The sequence below is a fragment of the Vanellus vanellus genome (genome assembly GCF_965231255.1).
Source record: "Vanellus vanellus genome assembly, chromosome: 2".
Taxonomy (NCBI): Eukaryota; Metazoa; Chordata; class Aves; order Charadriiformes; family Charadriidae; genus Vanellus; species Vanellus vanellus.
The window spans coordinates 126,774,391-126,799,088 of record NC_138906.1 but is presented as its reverse complement, the minus strand read 5'-3'; the positions used below and the strand labels follow the sequence as shown (position 1 = coordinate 126,799,088).

At 38.7% G+C, this 24,698-nt stretch overlaps 1 protein-coding gene across 1 annotated transcript in view; it reads left to right on the top strand.

The window, feature by feature from the left end:
* ATP6V1H (ATPase H+ transporting V1 subunit H) overlaps nucleotides 1–20,718 on the top strand; it is a 49,795-nt gene extending 29,077 nt beyond the window's left edge. Inside the window, exons 12-14 of the mRNA XM_082479038.1 lie at nucleotides 3,381–3,482; nucleotides 7,805–7,918; nucleotides 20,377–20,718. Coding sequence (XP_082335164.1) covers nucleotides 3,381–3,482; nucleotides 7,805–7,918; nucleotides 20,377–20,437 — 277 coding nt within the window. The 3' untranslated portion in view covers nucleotides 20,438–20,718. The remainder of the gene's footprint in view (nucleotides 1–3,380; nucleotides 3,483–7,804; nucleotides 7,919–20,376) is intronic.
* Nucleotides 20,719–24,698: the final 3,980 nt, after the last annotated feature.

Here is a 24,698-nt window from a genome sequence, read left to right as displayed (position 1 = left end):
TAATTGTTTGTTTGCTTTTACTGGCCAAAACGTATTGACAATGATGATCGAGGAAATATCTCTAGCTTAACATGCATGCAAATTTGTGCCATGACTCTTTTCATGCTTTCACTTGAAAAACAGCTATAATAATTGATGTAATTAAAAGTATTTTTACTGTACCTTAGTCTTAGTTTCGTGTTATGTAGTGTTGTTGATCTGAGTAATGGACTTCTGTCTTGAACGCTTGGGGGTTGAAAGTTATGGTACCGTTCCATGGAAAAATCTGACTTGCTGCATTACATTGCAGTCTGTCTGTTTTGTCTTGGGACTGTGTTTGGTGTATGCAGATTGTTAGATGAAGTGAAGCTGAAGCTTATCTTTCCTTTTGGAGTCAAGGACTTATTTGTTGGCTTCTGAAAGTATGTACTCAAAAAATGTCTAGGTCTTAAACAGCTTGTAGGAGCTCCTAGTTGTTTAACTGCATTGTCATTAACTGATAATACATAGTGTTCTTCCTGTTCAGTATTTGCTAATAAGTGCCAGACCTAACAGAAATCAGGAGGTCAAGTGGAGCACGTGAGATGTTAGAAGGCATGGCAAGAGCAAGCTGATCCCGAGCTTTATGTGCATTTCAGACTGCCCTGAAACCTCACCAAAACAAGTCTGATAAACTCCTCCCTTAGGACATATTGCTAAATATGTAGGTTTATAGACTTAAAACTTTTAGATGCTGCCAACTGCAACATGAAGTTGATGTTGAAGCTTAGTATTTCCTGTAGCAATTGCAATGTTTTGCTGTATTCATCTCTCCTGGTTCTGGGACTGTTAGGTAAATTTATTGTGCTTGTGCTGCCACAAAGACAGCAATCTACAATAGCTCCTTTAAAATAAATTTAAACAAGCAAACAAAAAAACCCCACATAACCAATAAACCAATCAAAAAAAACCAAAAAACAACAAAACACCACAAAACCCCAGCCACCCCCCCCGACCCCACCCCCACAAGGTGGTGGAGAGATTCTTGCGCTTCAGAACTTCTCTCTTGCATTGTAAGGCATTGGATAGAAAAATCCTTTCTTTGCTTCAAGCCACATAATTTTATTTTCCCTTATCTGCCAGCTTACTTGTTTTCTAACTCTAATATATATAAGCTTACTGTTAAACTTACAGTATGTCCTGGTTTGAGGTAAAACAGAACCAATTTTGTTCAGTAACTTCGCTTCTTAGCTGGGCCTCTTCTAACTACTGAAATTAACTGCATATTGTGCAGAAAATGTTCACTCTCTCAGAGTGATAAGACCAATTGTTTATAGCTGATGCCCAGGTATGGTATGCAGAGAGGCTCCTGCTTATACTTATTGCCATAACAGCCAAGGCCAACCAACTTTGTTATTTGCCCCGTTGGAGGGTCGGAAGCGGAAGAGCATAGTGGGGTCCCACTTGTGGGGAGGAGCGGACAGGACAGGTGACCCAAAACTGACCAACGGGGTATTCCATCCCATCTGCCTCATGCTCAGTATAAAAGCTGAGGGATCAAAGGGTCATGTCTCTTCCTTCAATGGCCGACGTCTGAGGAGGACTCTGTTTGTTTGCCTGTGATCCCGATCCTGACTCCAGATCCGGAATCCAGTTTCCGTCCGTCACTGAGTCCAGCCTGGGACTGCCCCAGTGCCAGCCGGTGACGTGATTGTTATCTCGGGAGCTTGATAAGGTTTTGTATATATTTTTCATTATTTCTTTTTATTTTATTATTAATATTTCATTAAAGTAGTTTAGTTTCTTCTAAACTCGTAAGTCTCTTTTTCCTCCTCTGCCTCCCTCTTTGTAGAGGGGTAGAGGGGAGCATCTGTCGGTCCCGTCTGGGGTCCCTCGGGTCCCCAGTGGTGGATTTGGCCTAAACCACGACACAGTAGAAGGCAGGAAAAAAAGTAATTTACTTCTTAAGTGATGCTGGACTACTATTTTGTTCAGCAACATTGTAAGGATCTTTAGTGTCTTCTGATTAATGTTATGGTTCAAGTTTCTGCTCCTACTTGTTGTCCAATTTAGGAATTCTTTTCAAAGGTAAAGTACTACTTCTGTCACTTTCTGGCCACTAGGGAGGCAACAGCTGCAGTAATTTAATTTTACTAGAATGTTCTTTTTTTTTAATTCCAGTTGAATTTTTAACCTACCTACCTATTTCAACTTGTTACTAACTTTCTGTGATTAGAACACGTTTGTCATTTCACTAAGCTTAGATGAGTCTAATTTTCCAGTGATCTGTATGTTTAACCTTTTAAACTTATTATTAGTGCCTAACCTTCATATCTGTCATTTTTTCCCCCCTCCTCATTACTGGCTAGAGAACAGTGTTACTGGTAGCTGTTTTCCACTAAAACTGAATAAGCTACTTAATTAAAAAATGCAGACTATATTAAAAGTTGAGAAACTGGTTTCTAATTCTTAAAGCTCTGTATTTCTGTTCATGCTAACAAAATAACTAGTACATGGAATTGGAGTTGATTACAAGGTATAGCTTTCATCATCTCGGTCTGTGAGTTAGGACAGAACTGCTTTTTAGACCACAACAGTTGACTGAATAAGTGATGTTTTTGAGATAAAGTTGATGGTCTTGAACCAAGAGAAGTTCACAATTGCACAGACCAAAGAACGTAGTGTGCTGTTTTGTTCTCAACTGCTAGGATGCCTTTTAATTTCTAAATGACTCTGTATAACAGCATTCTGCATAAAATTCTGTCCTTTTTATCTTTCTATCCTGCATTGAGCCATGGCTACTGTTGAAAGGTGAGGGGAGGAACAGAGTTGGGGAAAGGCTGATAGATAGCAGGCTTGTCATACCCCCTCTGCTGTGTCATGAGCAATGTGGCCTTATGTTCTGAATCCCACAGTGCAGGATCCTGAGCACGGCAGCTGGGAACAGCATGCAGGCGTGACTGGGGTCTATTGTACAGCAGAAGCAGCATCATCTGTTGGCTTTGTGTAGGCTTTGTGTTTGTGTCCCACCCCTGTCCCACTCTATAAATATTTATATATTTGGTTAGTACAGCTTATCTTGAACTCAGAAGTGTTGGTCTTGAAGCCAATATATGGAGAGGAAAAAAAAAAAAAGGAGATATTTTGTAAACCTTCATTATAGGTGTTTGTAGATGTGGCTCACTAGTGAATGCTTTTAATAATTCTGTTAATTACAGCAGGATCTCCATTGTTTTAAGTGCAACTGCACATTTGGAAAAAGTTCTATTCTAGCTTTTCTGTGACTTGTAAAGTCACATTTTTATGGTTACAGATTTTGTTATTTTAAGTTATCAGTGATTAAAAAAAAAAAAAAAAAGAAAACCCAAAACAAACAAACAAAAACAAAACCTGGGACTTAATTGTTTCAAATCCTTTCCTAGAATCCTGACAAAACTTCTGGAGGTTTCTGATGACCCACAAGTGCTGGCTGTAGCTGCTCATGATGTGGGAGAGTATGTACGACACTATCCCCGTGGGAAACGGTAAGAAAAATGCCCATATGTTGTTACTCAAGAGACTAGCTAGAATATATACTTTGCCTGTGACTTTTTTGCTTATTTATATTAAAATATGGTACATGGGGATTGCAGGTTATGCTTAATTCACTGGGAAGGTGAGAAAACACAAGCTAGATCAGATGAGAAAATACAAACAAGGTCTTTGATTTAATATATTTAAGTGTCTCTTAACAGTCTCTTAACCTATGGCTAAACAAATATTGAATAAGTTGTTTAGACTAAAGCAGAAGACATGCAGTAGAAGAAATCAGAATAGCTACAAAGAATTTAATCAACATACCATTTTTAGCCTCTTACGACTATTGGACTATAATTATTTGGCTTAGAGTAGTGATAGACTGTTTCAACAATGATCAATTATTTTGTGACTTAAGATTAGTCAGATGAGATTTTTCTCAGAAGGAATTGGTATTGTAATTCAAGTGATAAGCATTTCAGTGAAAGTGTTGATGTTTATTGTAAACCTGAATTCCTGCCAAAGTATACAGACAGACATTGCTATACTTTCTGGTTTTGTTTTGTTTTAAAAACATGTGAGCAAAGATGTTTGTTTGCTGAGTAGTTGCATCTCTAAGGTAAGGAGACCACTGAAGCAGAAAGAGGCCTTTGTTTTTTGCAGGAATCACGCTCACCAGTCTCCCAAAGGGACACGTGACTTAATATTTGTAGCAGAGAAGTGCACTGTTTCTAGTTTCTGTATAGGCTTTAATGGGGAAGATGAGAATGGTCTTCTAGGCTTGTTGGGAATTTCATGAACACTTCCTGTGCAGACTGCTGTCTTGACAGTAGTAGATTCATCAACAACAGACTGAAACTTCATGCCATATATACGCTAGAAAGATTTGCTCACTCTAAAAAGATTCACAGCCCTTATAGTCTTGTAAGCAACTTGAACTGAAGGTATTTTTAGAGTATTGGAACAAACTGGTTTCTAGGTCCACTGGGAAAGGTCGGAGGTGTTCAGTGTGTACTACTTGTACTGAGCAGTGCTGTGTATTTGATAGTCATCTCCTGTGTCTTCCAAAAGAGACTTATGACAACTGGTATTGGGAGGAGAGACAAGATATCCTCCAATAACATGGAAACTCGTACTGCTACCTGCAAGTGGTAAAGCTGGAGGACTAATACGGGTTGCCCCTGCTTTGGTCTGCCCTTTGTCTGAAACCATTGTATTAGGCATTTGCCATGATCTTTAAACAGCTTGCACACACCTACACAAATGTGGCGTAATACTTGGGCTAGTATGGCCATGCAGTTGCTGGACCAAAGCTATGAAGTTATGAGCTCATAAACAACACCTGTATCTCTTGTCTGTAGTTGGGAAAATGTACTGCTGGTGGGACCACAGCTCCACTCAGCTACCAGGCTGTAAACCTGTTCAGAAGTGTGTTAGCCTTCAAAAGGAGTGGTCATCAGCATCAGTGGTCCTAGATACTATTCTAACCTACATTCTTATATCAGATTCTTTCTTTTAAAGAATCTCCTTTGTAATTGGGTGTATTCTTACTAAGTATTACTTCAGCAATTTTAGGACTAAAAGCTTAAAATACCTAAGAACTGTGTGTTAGTTTCCATGTGATAGTCCATTTCTTACCATGATGTCTTTTGATATATAGTCATTTACTGCTCCCACGCCTGGTTGGCATTTCACACTCTCCTTGCATGACTCACTTTGAGAATGGATGCTATATGTTGGTTTAGAAGAATAAGAGAATTCAGAAGTCTTAAATACATTTGTTTCCTTTAAGTGTTTATCCTCAATTCTTAACTGGATCATCCTTCAGCCTTCGAAGGTTGCAGAGGCGAAATAGAACCTAAAACTTCCTGAGTTTACCTACTGTGCACAGCAGAGACCTAGAGTTATAGTTCTGGCTAACCTTTCCTTTTGTCAGACAAAGAAAGTGTTTGTTAAACTAAATACTACATTTTTGCTTGGCTGTTCTCTAATGTTGTCATCTTAAATAATTTTAACTTGCCTTTGAAATTGCACGTTGTGGACCAAACTCTCATGGCTATAGCACTGTGGGATTCTAATGAGGCTCACTAACATGCATTTTCTGACAATGTAACAGCAGAAATGAAGTGCTGAACGCTGTGAACATGGGTTTTACATTTTGCATGTACAAGAGATTGGCACCTAGAGCTATTCCCTTCTTTGGCTCATGGTTCAGAAAGCTTAATTGCATTCCCTTTTCCACCTTGGTCTGCTTTTAGAAACGTGGTGTTGATTTTACAGTAATAGTTTCTGCTATAACAGTCTAAACTGTTTGCATTTGTCTTCATTTTATGTTTCTTCTGTCTGCCTTCAAGTGGATTGTGTTAAAACCTGGCTCTTCAGCATCCAGAAACTTGTTTGAATTGCCACCGTTTTGGCGTAGTGCACTGTTACTACAGGGAACAGTCCCCGCAGAAGATGCGTGTGTACGATAACTGGCCCAGTGGGCTCTATTACTGCTCTAAAGTAAGCAGAAGTTGAGAAGAGGGAAAACAGAGCTAAAAGTAGTGTCTGGAGCAGGTTTGGAATTTGAAGGAATGGGATTCACTGTGCACCCTCCTCACAGTTGCTTACCTCTCAGTCTAAAACACGTGGCTGGGAAATGATTTGTACCAGTAAGCAGTGTTATGCAAGAATGGTAATGCTGTTCTTTGACTTTTCATGTTCTCAGCCATGATTTCAGTGATGTACTATCATCTGAAATACTCTATTTCCATTTGTGATTATAAGATTTTAACTTTTCATTTTGTTTCTTCTGTGCTCCTAGCATAAGGAGCATAACGCCTTTTTTATCTCCTTTCAATTCCTGAAAATTCAGTTTGTCAGTCCTTTAATGAGGAAAAAATTGTCTGTATTTCATAGTCTTGTTTTTGTGTGCAGTGGTTTTATATTTAACTCATGATTAAAAATGTGAGGCAGCTTAAGGCAAGCATAAAGTTGTTTTTGAATCTGTTACATTAGTAATAACCTCTTGGATTTTTGGTGAGGATTTTCCAGCTAAAAACAATTGCACTTTTCTGAATGCATTCCTGTTGTGTGAAACTTTTGTATATGTTTTAATGCTGTTGGGGAAATAATATTCCTTATGGTCTCCAGGATGGTTTTGAGTGGGTTATAAAATGAAATAGGAAATTCTCTTTTTTCATCTCGACATTGTGTCTTTGTACTGTTCTGCAGCTTACAAAAACATGTTGTGTTGTGCAGCAGTAATGCATTAATTGGGCCATGAAAAGAACAGTAGTAAAAGCAGACAGCTAATGCAAGCTTAGAATGGCAGCATAGCATCAGGTTAAGAGTGATGCAAATGGTAGCCTCTTCACAGAATAGTATGTTTAACTACTCAGTGACCTGTGAGAGAACAGATGTAAAAAAACCCCAAAACATATGCAAGTCACTGAGTAATCAGTTTATATATTCCTTGCAAATTCTCTCCAAACTTCCCTTGTTATAACAGACCAAAATGCTGCATGTGGAGCATGATTTTGAATTGGTGATACTTTTCCAGGTTTTAAGTGTGTTGACTTCCAGATTTTTTTAAAGAAATTATATATTCATGACATGATACGAGGTTTCATTGGTATTTCCTGTGGGATTTGGTATAGCTATTAAAAAGCTATGGCTGATTACTATGGTGAAGTTTGTAGTGAAAGATGCGCTCAAACATATGTTTTTTCTGTAAATGGTAACTTAGCAGCCAGTTCTGCATCTTGTGCAAGAATAGCTGTGGCTCTAGTACAGTTTGAAGGGCAAAAAGCATGATGAGGAGTACCAGCTGGCTGGTTTATAGGTATTGGTGTGATTACAAGCATTTTTCCTGTGCTGAACTGCATTGGGGCTTTAATCTCGAAAAACGGAGTGACCTGGTTATCATCAATTTATGGAGAGGAAAACACTACCTCCTCCTAAATAATAATCAATCATGCTGTATCCTGCTGACCCTCTCAACGCAATATTGAGTTCTTTAACAAACTGCGTAAAGCAAATAACTCTCTCTGGAAAGGACTCCTTCCTTGATGGTTGTTTAATTCAAAATTTATGGAAGTAGGTAGCAAACAGTTCCTGATGTTATGAATTAAAAAAAAACTGACAACCAAATAAAAAAATTTCAGTAGGTAGTAAGAGATCTGCATTTGTAACATGTCAAATAAGATGTATACGTTAAGAAATAAGAACTTTCAAGAACTATTCTGTGACTTAACCTTTTAATGCCTTGAACATGAAGTGGTTGGATAGGATAGCTACCCAGAAGCTGAAGTAATTTCAGAAAAACCCCTCCCCTCCTGTCTTTCAGAGTGATTGAACAACTTGGTGGTAAACAGCTGGTAATGAACCACATGCATCATGAAGACCAGCAAGTTCGTTATAATGCACTACTGGCTGTACAGAAGCTGATGGTTCATAACTGGTATGTGAAGATTATTTAACATACTACTAACAGTAAGAAATACTGGGCTGTGGAGAGAGGATTCAAGACAGTAGATTTCTTTAAGGTGGGAATAACATTTTAATGTGGTAAGACTGCAGTTGTTAAATGACAGAGCATTATGGTGTTAATGTGTAATATCTTAGCTAGTTTTTCTGTGTATTTTTGTTGCAGTTGAATTGAGTAGCTTGACCTTACATGATTGAATGTCACACGAGTAACTCGAACAATATATTTTAACTTATTTGAACTGCTTAATGTTTAATAAGAGCTGTAATTTAGGCTCGCAAAACTACAGTTTCCAAAATGTTATGGATGTGTGTCGGTATTTTAGCAAGTTTGTTTAATCTCAGCTGAAGGAATCAGTAGCTTGGTGTAGTTGAAAGAGTTGATGTTTCAAGTACTTAATTGGCAGTTGCTTTGCGAAGTGCATGCCTGACCGTTGCTTTGCATTGTTCTTTGCTCTAGTCCTTTTGCCCACTCTACATATTTTTTTCTGTTACCATTTTAAGGGATGCAAGTATAATTTTTCTTTAGCTCCTGGAGTAGCAGAAGCTTATGGGCTGGTTGGTTAGATGAAGTTGAAAAATCACTTGCTGGTGTCTCTTTCATCAGTTTCTGAGAATAGCGTTTGAAATGAGGTTTTTCTTTCATTGTTCATTGACTATTTCTTCTTGTCTAATAAAGTTCCAAAACCCCTGAATTCCTGGCATGTTCTGCCACAGAACTTGCTGGTGGGTGATGCTGCCTTTCCAGCAGAGCACAGGACCTTTATAGTGAAGCATTGAAGGACTGAAGTTCTGAAAAACTTCAGTCTCAACATAACTTTGTATAACTTGCCAAACTAATTAAGTATGCTAAGCACAAAACATGTAGAGTTAAAAATATTAATTAGGAATTCTGAATCTGATTTCACGAAAGCTTTTATTTCCAATTTGGCATTGCCTTAAAGAAAGATAAAATGCAACAGTACATCTCTACTTTAGAGCATAGATGTTGAGATACAAACAACTAATTTAATTTTGAACTTAAAACAGCCTTTTATTTCTGAAAAGCTTGGTGTTTGGAAGTACCTATAACTTTTGTCAGTTTTTCCACTTCTGACAGAATGTGGTCTTTTTAAAATGCTGAGTAGTGATTAAGTGCGAAAGTGGTAGGGGAACAAGGTTCATCAAGCACATTCCCACGGGGTCCTTAAGTCAGCTACTTTCTGTAGAAGACAGACTAGCAAAGCTGACAAAAATTTCCCATTCCCTCTCCCTGCAGTGTATCTTTGTAAAACAAAGCTAGTTTTCTCCCGTTTCCTATAAAGAATGAGTTTTAACGCTTGTGCATGTTATAATAATTTTATCTTACCTCCTCCTTCTCTTATACTGTAGGAACCTTCTATAGCAGAGAAAAACTTACATATTTAAATAATCTACTATGACAAATCCAGAGTCAACATTCTCCACATGTAAGGAGGACTTTGGTAAATAACATTGAATTTCTGAGTGTGTGGAGATGGAGACAGAGACTAAATGTGTGGTCATGTGCAACCTCATTTTGGAGCAGTATTGTATATTGTGTTCCCCCTTGCTTCTCAGTTTGGTGATATGCTGCTTTTTTCACAATGCTGTTCTGATATATTTGAAGCATTCCGATTATCATAAATCAGCTATAGCTACATAGAGATTACAGTGTGGAAGGCTTAGTTACTGAATTTACTTTCGGAAGGGGGAAGGGTCTTATTTCATGTGTGTCTAATGTCTTGAAAATGTGGTAATGAAAATATAAAACTCTGGTCTTTCTCCAGCACAAACTTCACTGGTAGTAAAAGTTTTCCTGGATGCTGAACTTGGCTTTTTCTCGTTTTCAACTTAAGCATACTAATTTTAAAAACATCACATCTGGTCTTCTAGATTTGTTTTCTTAATGGCATGAACATTTCTGTGCCTGCTTTTCACAGTTTGTGAAGCTTTGGACTGGAGACTGAGAGAGACTGCAATTACACCTAGCTTCAGATCTTCAGAGGTGTCAATAAAAAAGATCTGTTTAAGTTAGTGCCCTTTTCAGATTCATATTGTCATCTGTAGGAAATATGTTCTTGTTTAATTCATATTGGAACCAGCCTCTGGGTCAGATTGTCCTTGATTTATATTGGCCAAAGTAGTGTTCCCCCCGGAATGGACATCAGATAGCTTGAGCTAAGGAAATGACGTTTCATTTGTATGTGGGAAGCTCAGTCTGTCTTTGTATAGATCTGGCTTTTGATGAGTGTCAGGAGCTCTTCTGTTTTGTAGTTTGTGTTGGGAGGAGAGAAAGCAGAGTCCCCTGACTGCTGCATAGCGCAGTTCAAGTGCCTACTTATTGAGCTTTGCTTTGTCATAAGATGGATTACTTGGTAACTTCAAGGTTTTGCTTACCTTTCTCTCCAGAGCTGGAGAAACAATAAATATTTTTCCCCTTGCTTCTATGTGTTCTGGAATTCCATTTATTTCACTCAAAGAAATTGTTTTTTTCCTTGAATTTAATTGTCAGGGAACAACTCTGCATTACTCTGTGACGCATGCATGACAGAAGTAGTCAGATTTTTCATAGATGTGGAACCTAACTGAGAGAAGGATGAGAAGATAAGGGCTTGCTCTGCCAGGTTGAGGCTTGGTGCAAGTGCTGTGCCTGAAAGCAGCAGAGTAAGGAAAACCTCTGGTATCTGAACTGAGGGAAAGTCATGGGGCAGCTGAAGTGGCATTCTGCTTAAAATGCAGCTATATCATTAGATTGCTAATAACTCAACTTGGAGACAATTGACTCCGAAGTAATTTGAATAGTTCATTACAAGCTGTTCAGGTGGCTTTTCCTTAGGGGTTTTTAAGTCAGGGATAAATGGGGGGGAAATCTGACTGTCAGGCATTCTGTTTAATGGTGAAACTGGCTTGGCAAAAGCAGTAACTGCTGTTGCTTTTTCAGATGAGGTAAGTTCAGGTGAAATATTCCAGTTACACTTGCAAGTTAAATGATCATGCACTTGATGAAGCAGGGATCTTTTTAGCATCACTTAATGTATTTAAATGGTATTTTTTTTCCTGTGTTTTAATGCCACTTGAACTAACTGAATTAGTTGTGGCACTCTCTGCTAATGGTAAAAACCTTTCCTTGGCAGATGGGGGAGTTTGGCATGGCGATAATGGTGCAGATTTTTTGTTGGTCTTGTTTAATTTGTACTATGTATGAGAAACATCGTCTCCTTATTCCTTGTCTTTGCTGGTGTTCAGAGGCAATACCTAACTTGACCATTTTAATATTAAGAACTGGTTTTGGGAACCTAATGCTGCTTGGAGCAATGTTTTTAATGATACAGACTTTAAAAGAATCAAATCGTTAAGTTGTAAACTGACAGCACTTACATATATCACTTTAAAGAAACCCAATATGTTAATCTCTACAGATGTAGCAGGTGCCTTTCATATGCTTCAGGGCACAAAATTTTACTGAACTTCAGAGATGGGATGTTGTGACTCAAAGCACTTACAGTTAGAAGCCCAAGTTCTTTCTATGAATCATAGAATAGTTTGGGTTGGAAGGGACCTTACAGATCATCTAGTTCCAAGCCCCCCTGCCATGGGCAGGGACACTTTCCACCAGACCACATTGCTCAAAGCCCCATCCAGCCTGGCCTTGAACACCTCCAGGGGTGGGTCCTCCACAACTTCTCTGCGCACCCTGTTCCAGTGCCTCACCACCCTCAGAGTAAAGAAGTTCTTAATCTAATTGAAATCTACCCTCTTTCAGTTTAAAACTCCCTCCACTCATGCTATCGCTACAGTCCCTGATAAAAGTCCTTTTCTACCTTTCCTGTAGTCCTCCTTTAAGTACTAGAAGGCTGATATAAGTTCTCCCCAGAGTCTTCTCTTCTCCAGGCTGAACAACCCCGACTCTCTCAGCCTGTCCTAATAGAGGAGGTGCTCCAGCCGTCTGATCATCTTTGTGGCCCTCCTCTGGGCTCGGTCCAATGGGTCCACGTCTTTCCTATGATGGGGGTTCCAGAGCAGTACTCCAGGTGGGGTCTCACCAGAGCAGAGTAGAGGGACAGAATCACTTCCCTTGACCTGCTGACCATACTTCTTTTGATGCAACCCAGGATGCAGTTGGATTTCTGGGCTGCAAGCACACGTTGCTGGGTCACGCTGAGCTTCTCATCCACCAACACCCCCAAGTCCTTCTCCTCAGGGCTGCTTTTAATCCATTTTCCACCCAGCCTGTATTTGTGCTTGGGATTGCCACGTCTTAGGAGCAGGACCTTGCACTTGGCCGTGTTGAATTTCATGATGTTTGCACAGGCCCACCTCTCCAGCCTGTCCAGGTCCCTCTGGATGACATCCCTTCCTTCCATCATGTTGACCACGCCCCTCAGCTTGATGTTGCTGGAAGACTTGCTGAGGATGCACTCAATCGCACTGTCTGTGTCTCTGTTGTGTGAGCAACAGAGACAAGTAGATTGTTTTTCAGGGCAATGCAGAGCAGCTTCACTGCCTGAAGTTGAGCAGTGGGAATAATCTTCTGTCTTTAAGATTTGTGAACCTATAGTCTCCTGGCTTCATTCTAAAGGGTTTAATTCCAACCTTCTATTACTTCACTAAAATAAGAGCTAGGTGAATTCCAAATGTTCTGCATTTAATGTATAATTTTTTTATTGTTTTGCTGGTAACCTAGAACATAGTGTATTAGTTTGTACCACTTGCTTATCTTCTAGCTGGGTTAGGCCCAGCGAAGTTTGCTCATGATTAATTTAGTAAGTGCAGTATGTTCCTTTTTTCTTGCTCTGTCAGCAGCAGTGCTGTTGAGAGTTGCAGACCTGAGGTCAGAAATAAAAGAGAATTGATAAAACATCCAGTCTAGCTGAACTGTGCAGAGATGGATCATGTGTCCTCTTTACATTTGTATGAACAAAGTAAACTGCAGTGGTTTAATCTCTATAGGTCAAAAGTTCTTTGGTATTCATACATGTGCTACTGAAACCATGGTGGATCTGACTGCAAACTCATTTATTTTTAATGGCAGAACTCGTAGCATCTTTCGGCATTTGCTCCTGTTGACTAAACTACTTTCTGCTTATGCCTTAGTAGTGAGCTGCTGTTAGTGAGGGATTGCATCTCTACCTCTGGGTTCAGGTATGGTGCCTCATCTCCCCAGAGTCTGTTCACCTGTGCACGCTCTGGGCTATAAACCTCCTTTAAACAGGCAGACTTTTAGAATAAAGTGCTCTTCAATGAATTGATACCAACATGGAGAGTATGAGTATGTTGGAGGATGCTAAACAATGGGAGTTAGGATGCATCACTGATGCATGATCAAGTATGGTATTGGAAGTAAAATTAATAAACAGCATACTGAATGAAGTGACAAATTCAGATAAGCTTTGAATGCAATAGATTCATATATGATTTTCATAGTGCACATCCCAGACAAAATTACTTGATTTTCATCTTTTAAAATGACTGGTAATGCAGAGAGACATTAAAAAAATGTGAGACTGCCTAGGATTTGCAGTATGCTATATTTAGAACCTATTGTTTGATAGAGTTAGCATGGAATATTCAGCATTTGTCACTATTCTTCTTTGGTGTAAACTTTGCTCTCTGAAGTCCATGTATCTCCTAAGACAGCTTCTGTACCTTGCTTGCTTTTGGTAGTGAGAAGTGAAGGTGTAATGATAGCTGGCAGCCATAAAGTTTGGCCTCCCCCCCCCCCCCCCTTGTTTTTTTTCCTTCCCAATACTCAGGCGTGTAATGCTTAATAGAGTAGTCTTAAATGGAAAAGGAAACAATGCCTGCTTGGTAATGCAATCCGCTGTATTTATTTTTCCTGTTTATTAGCCTTCATCATCAGTAGAATTCCTTTGTAGTAGTTAATAGAAGTTAATTAACTGAAGAGTTTGAGAAGATAGACTGTGTCCCTGATAAAAATTAACATTTTTTTTAAGAGAACAGTTCCCAGCTAGAATGAGACAAGTTAGGCAAAAGGCACACTTGATATCTGGTATGAGTGCTCCATCTTTTTGTTGGAACAGAAATACGTATTCTTGTAAAGCTTCATTCCATACAGGTAGGGACTGTGGTTTGTATCGGGGAGTTGGACTAGATGATCTCTAGAGGTCCCTTCCAACTCTGAAAATTCTGTGATTCTGTATTGTGCGTGTACACTCTGATCATGTTATCTGTCATGAGATCTGCACTGTTTGTAAAACACACTTTAATATTTCTAGAGCTTCTGTTAATGTGGAGCAAATATTTTGTAAATATCAAACATCCTGCTCATTTTTCAATTTCTTTTTTCAAATAAATTGTTCATTTGCATGTGCTATGCTGAAAAAGCATGTCACCAAAGTAGTAACTTTTTGGTAGTTTCACTTCTGATCGGTGTTACTTTAAAGATTGGATTTCCTGATAGGAAAATTCAGTTAAACATGATTTATGTCAGTCATTCTGAAATATTCTGTGCAAACTTAAAGCTCTTAGGTATTGAAAGCATTATGTGGCAACTAAATCTTCTGATTAAATATAAAACCGCTTTCAAACCAAGTTGCATAGTTCAGTGAAGTTGGTTCTTTTTAATTCACAGAATGTGTCTGTGTAAGTGTTAGCTCATAGCACATCTTAGATGTGGAAAATGAGTCCCTAATAGAAAGGCACGCATTGACTTGAATTTCATAGATTTTTCTTTTAAAATCTAATAAAATGTTTGAGTAATAGCCTTGTAATAGGAGCTCATTGATCTGCTGTTTCTTTATAGCTTGTAGACTTCCAGTTCACAATTTTACATACAACTACTCTTCCAAAAATGGACAAAACCTCTCTGAAGGGAAACTGCTGAATGGAAACGAGGTTCTTGCAGTGTCTCTTTGTCACCAAATAAAGGTTATTAGACCCATAGGAGAAATGCAGTGTAAAGGTGGCAAATCTGTTCTGTCTGTACAAGCTATTCCATCTGCTGCCTGTCCTTTGAACTTGTTTAACTATTCATTGTATCTTTATGATTTGTCTGTACCAGTGTGTGTTGGCAATGTCTTTTAGATTGCTTGAGTCATGTGGCAGACTCTTTATTGTAGCTTTATTACACTTCTGTACTCTTTCATAATGGGAAGAATTTCTTTAGCACTTGCTTTTCATTTTCACTTTCAAAAGCATGGGACTTTATGTTTAGATAGAGAAAAATAAAATCATTTTTATCTTGTTCTTTGTCAAAGGAAAGCATTCTGTTTCTTGGGAAATTCAGTCTGCTAAAAGAAGCTAGAAATTACAGCTGTTCAAGTTAGTCAAATATTTTTTGGATAACATAATTCTTGAATAAATTTAAGCAAGATTTAAGACAAATGTTGTCAGAAAAGATAGAATAGGAAAATTTCATCCTTCCTTTCTTCTATGCTTCATCTACTTCTCTTCCTTTGCCTGCCAAAAAGAAGAATTTTCAGTTTTCCTTAAAGGACAGGTAAATCTAACTGCACTGGAATTGGAGTGTATCACTAAAAGTTCTTAAACTGCAAGGCTTGTTCCTTTTAGCACATGGTCTCTAGAAATCTGTTGAAACCTTAAAACTTTCCATCTACCATAGATTGTTTGTTGTTGACAATGGTCCTTAGCTCAATCTGAAAAGTATTATGAAATATTCAGGTCAGGTCTTGTGCCAGTTTGCAATTGTCTCCTTATTCCATACTCACTGAATTTGATGGGTTGTATGTTGGGTCAGTTTCTTGTGCCTTTTCCTAAATGACCTTTAAACATTTGTTGCAATTACCCACACTTAAGTATATCTCTGCTTGAGGGTGTCAGTGTCTCTCATAAGCCAACAAAACTAATTAAATTAAACTGGATGAAGTGACAAATTGCAGTAAGGATTCAAGATGCAACAAATTCATGTATTCGCCTCTAAGTTTACTTTTCTTCTCGGAAAAAGCACTTTGGATACCTCAGAAAATGTGTGTTTAAAAATTAGGTCTGAAAAATGGGAAATTGCTGGTGTGGAAGGAATCTCACTTGGTTATTCTAATATGAATGAAAAGATTAATTTGCAAATGGAAATTACTTATGCCTCACCGTTAGAGTTCTGAATGACCAAGGAAGTGAGAAAATGCAGTGTTTCAGGTTTTGTTTGTCTGAGCTTTAGTTGAGAAATGGAAGACTGTAGTTACTCTCAGCAGTGATGTACTACACTTGCATGTTTTGATGCTTTTCTGCAGTGCAGAGGTAATATTTTGTGCTCTTGTAAATTTATACTGAATCAATTGTTTTGTGTATGAATGCAGTTAACTGTAAATGCAAGCTTCTCTGGACCAGCTTTGGCTGCTTTGTAATAAGGATGATTTTATGTTGAAGGAAGTCAGAAGTCAGCTGAAGGTGACCTTTATAAAGGCCTTTCTGTTCCAGCGTGAGGAAAACATTCAAAGTAAAACTTCTGGTTCCAAAGAGCAAAACTTGTGTATTTGAACTTCCAAGGTACTTGGGCCTTTGCTCAATGAACTTTACATCTTGATTATTAATGCTAGAGGACAAATTGCATTCTTGCTCTTTGTTGTGTGATTTCTAGTGCTGATTCCAAGTTAGTGCTGTTAGAACTGTTCTAAGGTACCTTAAAAATATCCATGGAGTTCATCTCTGCAATCCCAACACGGGGAATATACCAAAATGACAGGCTTAACTGTAAGTCTATTCATGTGGGAGAGCACAGATTTTTCCAGATGCTTATTGACTTGAGGGAGCACCATTAAGCACGTGGTAACTTTCATTCTGTTTCTGGAGAGCCGCTAATGAAAAAAGCATTATATGTAAACATGCTCAATAGTACTGGCCTATTGGTACATAGAATTTCACTTCCCTTCATCCTCTTAAATGATTTAAAAGAAAAATGAGCCTTATATAACAGCTGGACAGCTGTTGCATTTATATTGAGAGAATGTTTACTACTTCTCACTGGCTTTTGAAATATATACAATAATACAATGCCTGCTCAAGGTAAAAGGCAGCTTTCTAGTGGAAAGAATTGGTGACTGAATTTGTTGGCCAGGACAGCGTTTTGCTCTTATTCCACAACTTTGTACTTGCATTTTCTACACCTATAGAACAGGTATTGAGTGACACCCTGCAGACCTGCTTGGCCTGGTTGGAAGGGAAAAATGGTAGTACTTGTTAGACTGTGTATTGAAAGACAATGGGTATGTAGGCACCAAAGTTCAGCGATGTTAAATACTAGCAGGATGTGTTTTGTCTTAGTCTCTAATATGAGCTGATCAGGCATGCATGAATCTCTGCCAGTAACGGCCGCACTCGTATGTTGTATACTTTTGCTGCTGAGTTTAACCATCTTAGAAACTTGATGTATTTGCAAAGGACCAGCCACAATGCCTTTGTTATGCTAAAGGTGGTCTTCTGCAGTTATGAAGGGAAGACTAACAAAATAAGTTTAAAATAGGGAGAAGTGGTCCAATTTATGGGTTTATATCTTGTAATTATAAAAATCAAGTCTAATACCTCATTACTTTCCATTGTAGCATGCATCTCTAATCTGTCAGATGCTGTTTTGAACATTTTGTGAAGTGATATATCTTGGTGACAAGATCTATCCTTCTTTCATTATACATGCTCTTATACTGCAATGTGTGGAACGCTTGCATTCTTAAAGGTAGTTTTAATTTTGTGGGGTAAACAGTAATTCTAAAATCCCAGTTTTTCTCTTAAGATTTAACTAAGTAACAGTGCAGGATAAATAAAAAAATCTTAGACACTTGATTTGTAATAACATAGTGATGGATGCCTGTGTCCGAATTATGTGTGAAGACTGAAGCTTACAGTGCTACTTAACCTCCTGCTGTGATGAAATACCAGGATGTGAAAAACATACTTGAATCTTCCTTTCCTTTTAGTATGTATTTTAACAGAAGGAGAACAGGAGCCTACTGAAGCTACTCTTGGTAGTTTGAGTTTTAGTGGAAGACGAGAGCAGAAGAGACCAAAGGCCTGGCAGAGTAACCTGTCAGTCTGTTCTCCCAAGGCTGCTCATAAAAGCTTAATGTTGAGAAGCTAAGTCCCTTCTTCCGATCAGTCTCTTACCAATCCCGCTCATTATCCAGCATGAGCCATGCAAGAAATTGCCCTAGGTTAACTAGTGACAGTTGGAAATGATAACTAAACAGAAAATTAACTGGTACTTGTAACAGCAGGTGTGACAAGACTTTTGCATTACAACGGCCCTTGGCAGTGGCTGAAGAAGTGATGAGGTAGGGACAGTATGGGGTTTTCACCTGGGTTTGCAGCATGGCAGCACAGAGCAGTAACTGCAGATACTCATTCTGTATGGGGAAATGGGATAAGAGCTTTTCCTTGTTCCTGGACTTAAACCTCACAGCTGCAAATGAATGACTGAAGTAAAAGGTTTTGTAGGGAACTGTACTATACTATCTACTGTACGTCCTTAGAAGTTGAATATGTCTGTTAAGGCACTCAGTACCTACAAAATATGCTACTGCTCTGCCTTCTCAGAGGTTTTTGCTGAACACGCTGTCTTATGGTTGGATTTTAGTAAGACTTGAGCATCTGTCTGAACCAATGTAAGCTGTGCAATAGTTGTACTGTTATGGATTGTTAGCTTGATTCATTTTCCTACTTCTGAGTGATTGCATAGGAATTTCACATTCAAGATGGTTTGTGTGTGCTTTAAGAATAAATAACTCTGCAGGCTTGTGATGCTGTGAGCACAGCTGTGCGTGCAGCAAGCATCAGTTGTTTCAAGGCTGGTTGTCAGATAAGAAACTGGAATCAGTACATGCATATAGGGGTGAAACAAAGGAGAAACAAACAAACAAAACACTGAGGGAACAGGAGGAGGTTTGAGTTTGGAAGCCCTTCCATAGTGGCTGGTTGTATTTTTGGATGGCTGTCAAATTTTGTCTGTTTTAGTGGAACAATTTTGGGTCCTGCAAAACCACAAGAAAGCAGTTCATTTCTTTCTTTGCCATCAGGAGTCTCTACTTTGAGGGTGATAACCTCCTATTGTGATCGAGTCATACCTATTGAGTGCAACCCGAGCATTAAAGTACTGTGATCCTGCAGCAACACCCGATGAAGCTGTGAAGGAAGGTGCTAAATCATAACATATAGCTCAGCATACAAATTATGTGTTATTTTATTTGCTAGTGGAGTTTGAAGTTAACATTGTACTTTATAGGAATTTTGCTTTTCTAGATACTTAACTATAAAACTGAGGAAAGTTCTGTTGGGTGGTACAGTTGCGATGCTAAACTTCATTGTCCGATAGGAATTGTAATGCATAGGGAATAGCACCTATTCCCTAACAGGGCACCAAGCTGGAAACTAGTTTTTGAAATGTGCGATAAGAACTGTTATGTGTGTGTGTGTCTGTTTTTTGTTTTTTTTTTAAATAAAGTGAAAGTGCATACTCTTGAGTGAGTTTTTTTTTTTCCTCTTTAAAAAGGCTTCATTCTGAACATCACTTCTCTGAACTGCTTCTAAGGTTTAACCTGTGTAGGTTGAAATACCTGTGTAGTGAGGAAAAACTGTGATGCTAAGTGTATGATCAGCAATGGAAAAACACCCCCTACATTTCACAGTTCCTGAAACTTTTCTCTTTCAGCTGATACAATGGTACAATTATTGAAGTTTATTTTCTGTAACAAGCAACAACCCAGATATTACTAAAGACCTCTTTTGGCTTCTTTGTGGTTCTGTGAAGTGTTGAGCTGCTTTCACAGGACACAGTGAAAAATGGGAACAGTCAGAGGAATTGTGCAGTATTTTTCCATAGAATTTAGATATTGTTGCTCAAGGCAAGTGCTAAGAATTTGAGGGGGTGTTTGTTCCAGTGTTGAGAGGACAAGTATAAAATAAGTGATGTAGAGCACTTCTAAATACAGGTGAGAAAAACACTTTAAAGAAAATGTTAGTATACAGTGGGCCTGGCTTGGATATCTTTTCTTTCTTCCAACTTGAACATGCAGTTCTTCAGTCAGTGTCTGTTTTGCTAGCTTATGGGTTAAATTGCCAGTACGTCCATTGGTATTACTTGTGCTCATGCAGCTGGGTTTTGGGAAGAGATACTTTTAAATACTTTGCCACACTTGCTAATATGTATGTTCAACAAGCAAAATGTGTGGGCTTTGTGGGTGTTCTGTAACAGTTCCCAGGACTTCCAAATATTACCACTGGGCTTTTTCTTTACGATTTTGTTGATGTTCGGTTCATACCTTCTTTCCAGAGGGATAGGTGATAATACCTAAAGCTTAGGTACTGTCATAGTAGCTCCAGTTGACTATCAAATATTAGTAGACATTATTTGAAGGAATAATTATAAACTTAAAGCTTTTTCCTCTTTCTCTACCTCATAGTTCCCACCACTATCCTACTCCCCACATTCTAGAATGTTTCTCAATCTAATCTTTTGTTGTATTTCAGGGAATACCTTGGAAAGCAGTTGCAGTCAGAACAACCTCAAACAGCCACCGCACGGAGCTGAATGCTTCCATCAGTTCGTGCTTATAACTACAGTATGTTTGTCTTCAAATCAATATCAAGGAAACACTGAAATCACATGTTCTTTGCCCGCTACTAGTGCATAAACTTTCCAGCTTTCCTTCAGTGTTGTTGGCTTAGTAAAAATTTGTTTGTTCAACTAATTCTGATGATTATGCCTATTAGCTTCCTGTTATATTCTGAATGTATATGAGGAAATGTGGCTAATATATTGCATTTGTTTTATGTATTTATTCTCATAATAAAGAATGTTATTAAAGGATATTCATTCCATGTTATAATTAGCAGAGAAAATTTTTTTTCTTTTAGTGGGTCATCAGTGTTGTCACTTCTCAAGAAAAGCACGTAGTCCCTATATGTCTCCAGACAAATTAATAAAGCTTTAACTTGGTGTTCTGTGGGAAATGCAATAGCCTGAGGAATGTTGATTATCCGTACAAAAATATATATCGGGTCTCAAAAACAGTGTTAAAATGGTACATAAAAGTAAATGCATGTGTTTTTTTGGGGGTTGGGACACTTCTCTCTTGGTAGAGACTACATTAAAAAAATCTGGAATGAGTAGAGGAAAAGAAAATAAACACTCCTCTAATGAAAATTGATACACTTAAGATTAAGATTATTAGTCAAGCTGTATAATATCAATGTTAAGGCTGTAGAGTAGAGATCAAGTATTTATTTTTTTTAAATAACAAATGTGTAGTAACTGATGAACTTGAAATTTCATGGAGTGTTTTCGTTATTGAAAATACTTGTAAATGTTAGGGTTCTGGTGTCATTCTAAAATCCATTGTATTTCCTTGATAGCCAAATTATTTGACTTAGTATAAATCTTTTCTGTGTTTTGTAGCTCCTGATAGTAAACAAGATGTAAGCATCAATAAATCAAAGATGATATTGGATTTACATGTGAAAACAAACAATCTTGTTGCGCATATATATATATATATAGGAGCTTGGCTCCAGGCACTTGCAATCCTAAGCAATTAATATTCCTGTGATTCATTTTTAGAATGAGGGAAAAAAAAAAGAGAACATGGCTTATTCTCTTAGGTAGTCTTGTGTGGTGCAAGTCTCTGAGGAAGCTTAGGGTACTTTGTTATCAAGTGAAAAAAACCCAAACAAATAAATTGGGGAAAACTTTTCTTACCCAGTATGGATTTTCATCATATATAACTAAAATTTGACCACTGTTGCAATAGAAAGGGAAGACTTACAGGGGATGACAGTTCGATGATTTCTTGGCCTGCTTAACTAAAATTAGATTATGTAGATTAATGAGTGTTGCTTACTTATGCATATAGGAGGACAGATGCTGAAGCCTGAAAAGGATTAAACTGACTTTAGTTGGAATGACGGTTATCTGAATGGATCTTATCTCAGTGCTGCATGTTCCCATGGTGATGAGGGATACTAGTGGTGTGGAAAGTTGTTGGGAGAACAAGGGTGCACCTGCACTGCCATTTTTATCTTGGGTCAGTTGAATGCTCTTGAAATAAATCTGAGTCTTCCTTGCTTTTCACGCTTCAATTTGCATCACACGATGGTGTCAATGCATGAATGAGGTTCTTCTCTGATAAAGCTGTGTGTCTTGGCTACTTGGCAAGTGTTCAGTCCACTGGACCAGGTAAGATTTTGTTTGAAGTATGGCCCTTTGAAATGCATGTAGAGTGAAAGCTGGATTCTTAGCGCCAAACATCTTGCTCTACAAGTCAGATTGTCACGTCACACTTCTTGTAGATGTAAGCGTAGCCTAAGACTTACCTTGAAGATGCTGTAAAAGGTTGGTACTATGGTTACAGCTGTAATGTTGGGCACAAGAACTGTGACAGGTCATTAATGGGGAAGGAATATACACCCATTTTCAAAACCAGAAGTTTGTGTTGTTTTGTTGTCTGAAGGGAACACTGAAGCACTGCTTGGTAAGGGGATTTGGGTTTGAGTTGTATGAGTAATGACAATAAATGCTACCAATGGCAACCCCTCCTATTTTTTGGGGGTTAGAAATAACCAAGCTATTCATAACATGAAACAAAATTGCTTACAGGGGTTGTCTTGAAACATCTAAATGTGTTCATGTATTATACGAATAAATTCTCCTCTGTTGCTTTGCTAGTATTACTCTGTGCATACTTTAATTTTTCATTATGTGGTCACTTATATTAGTGTGCAGTATTGATACTCTGGTGCCTGTGGAACCTGAAAGCCATGAGATTTCCATCCTCTGATGGTGACGTTCAGGTGGCTTAAGGGTTGTGGTCTCAGGGAGTTCATGCCAACAATTGTACAGTAAGAAGCCTGGGAACTGGGGGGGGTGGGGTTATGAAGGATCTTTCTGTGCAGCTGGTAATTTGGGCTGTGAAATTGCCAGAGCTGAGATCTCTGCAGGAGTCAAAGTGCTCACTGTGTCCTAGAGGTCCTGGGGAATCTTAGCATAGCAGGGAGCTGCAGACTGTTTTCCAGCTGTAGCTTCTCCACCTCCCATCCTATGGCAGATCTATACTTGTAGGTGCTGGGAGGCCTTGGATCCATGATCCCAAGAGAGAAAATGGGGCAGAGCTGTCCTGGAACTTTTGACTAAAGGAACCTGATTTTAAGGTTAAGAAACTCAACCAAAAGCTTCTGTTGAATTTCAACTAATTCATAAAACTTCCTACTGCATCTGTTTTTTGCCTGACATGTTATAATTAGCTTTAGCTCTTGCTACTGAGCGCTACTTCTACTATTCATCTGTTAGCTCACTTAACTTGCTCAGCCTCATTCTCCCAAAATCTGGCATGGGGCAGATAGGCAGATGCCACGGTGGCAGATTGAATGCCTCAGGGCCATGTGATGACAGTGTGGGTAGAGTTTGGTGTTAGGAAGAGAAGTGTGTGCCAGCAGCTTCCTTCCTTCCCTCTGGCGACATGACTGGAGATAAGATGCCGTGATGACTAACTTCCTTCTAAAGTGAGGAGATAGTTACCTTCCTCCAAATTAGGGTAATCAATCTTCTCTTTATGAAATTTTTCTCAATTTTTCTAATTCTTGTTTTCACTCTTAGGTTGCATCCAGGAATAAATGACCTTTAATTTTCCTGTAGTAAAAGTAACTGAGTCTTTGAAATCTTTATAAGCTGGATTTCAAGTTTTGCATTTGAGGTTTCTTTTGCTGTTCATGACACATCTGCTTAAGTGATTTCCTTTAAACTTCGGTCTTGGTCTGAAATCTAAATGAAAATAAACTTGAGTAAGCTTGCAAGATGCAGCAACTGTGAAAAGAGTTTAAACCTGTCACAATTCAATGCAGGAGGGATAGAGGGGAAACACGACAAAGAACAGTTCTGACATCTGGAACTAAGGCTTAATCATATGCTTAGTGCATGTTTGTTATTCCCACAAGCCATTCAAGATCCTAAGGCCTGCAGCTGGAGGAAGAGGAGGCCAGATCGTGGTCTTGGATGGTGGGAGCTACTCTGCTAGAAAGAAGCCAGGGCTGAGCAGGAGACGGGCTGCCTGGGCCCCGCATGTACCACGTGGCATCGAACCTCTCTTCAGTAGCTCAGCAGAACTGTCTTTATGTACCTGCATGATCAAATGAAGACTGTCAACAGTTCCTAATTCTCGATCTGCTGGGTCAATATTTCTTTGAATATGACATGCTGGGTTTTAGCCCAGTAAGCGGCAGGGTCTGAAGAAGTCCTGTTGGCTCATCTCTGTCCAAAAGCTTTTGCTTTTTCCTCTGGCAGCTCCTGCAGAGTAGTTGTGAGCTGTCTTTTTAGAACCACGTGCTGCGTCAAAGTGGAAGAAACGGAGCTAGTGCTCTCACGATGATCACGTATGTTATTAACTTGGTTTTATTTGCTTCCTCTTAGACTCCAAAATGATCATTCAAAAAATCTGATCGGCTGCCGAAATTTTCAAATGGCCAAGGGTATCATCATTCAAATACCACAGAAAGCAGCGGCCTTGCTTGCAAACGTCAGGGGCAGCATTTAGGGGGTTACCTGGGAACGCTTCTTACCTTGGGGTGTGCACATTTCATCATCTGAGATGCATCAGCCATTGCTGAACACAAACTGTGTGCTTAAAAACTCAATATCCTTTGTTTAAGAATATTTTCCGTGACCTGCCCCTTGTCTTACTGCTGCTTGTAAGTTAAGTTACTGCACAGTAAGGAGCAAAATAAAAACCAGAAATGGAATAATGGTTGACTGTTATGCCAAGTGTCTTGTTTCTGTTACTTGGTTGTATCCAAGATCATTT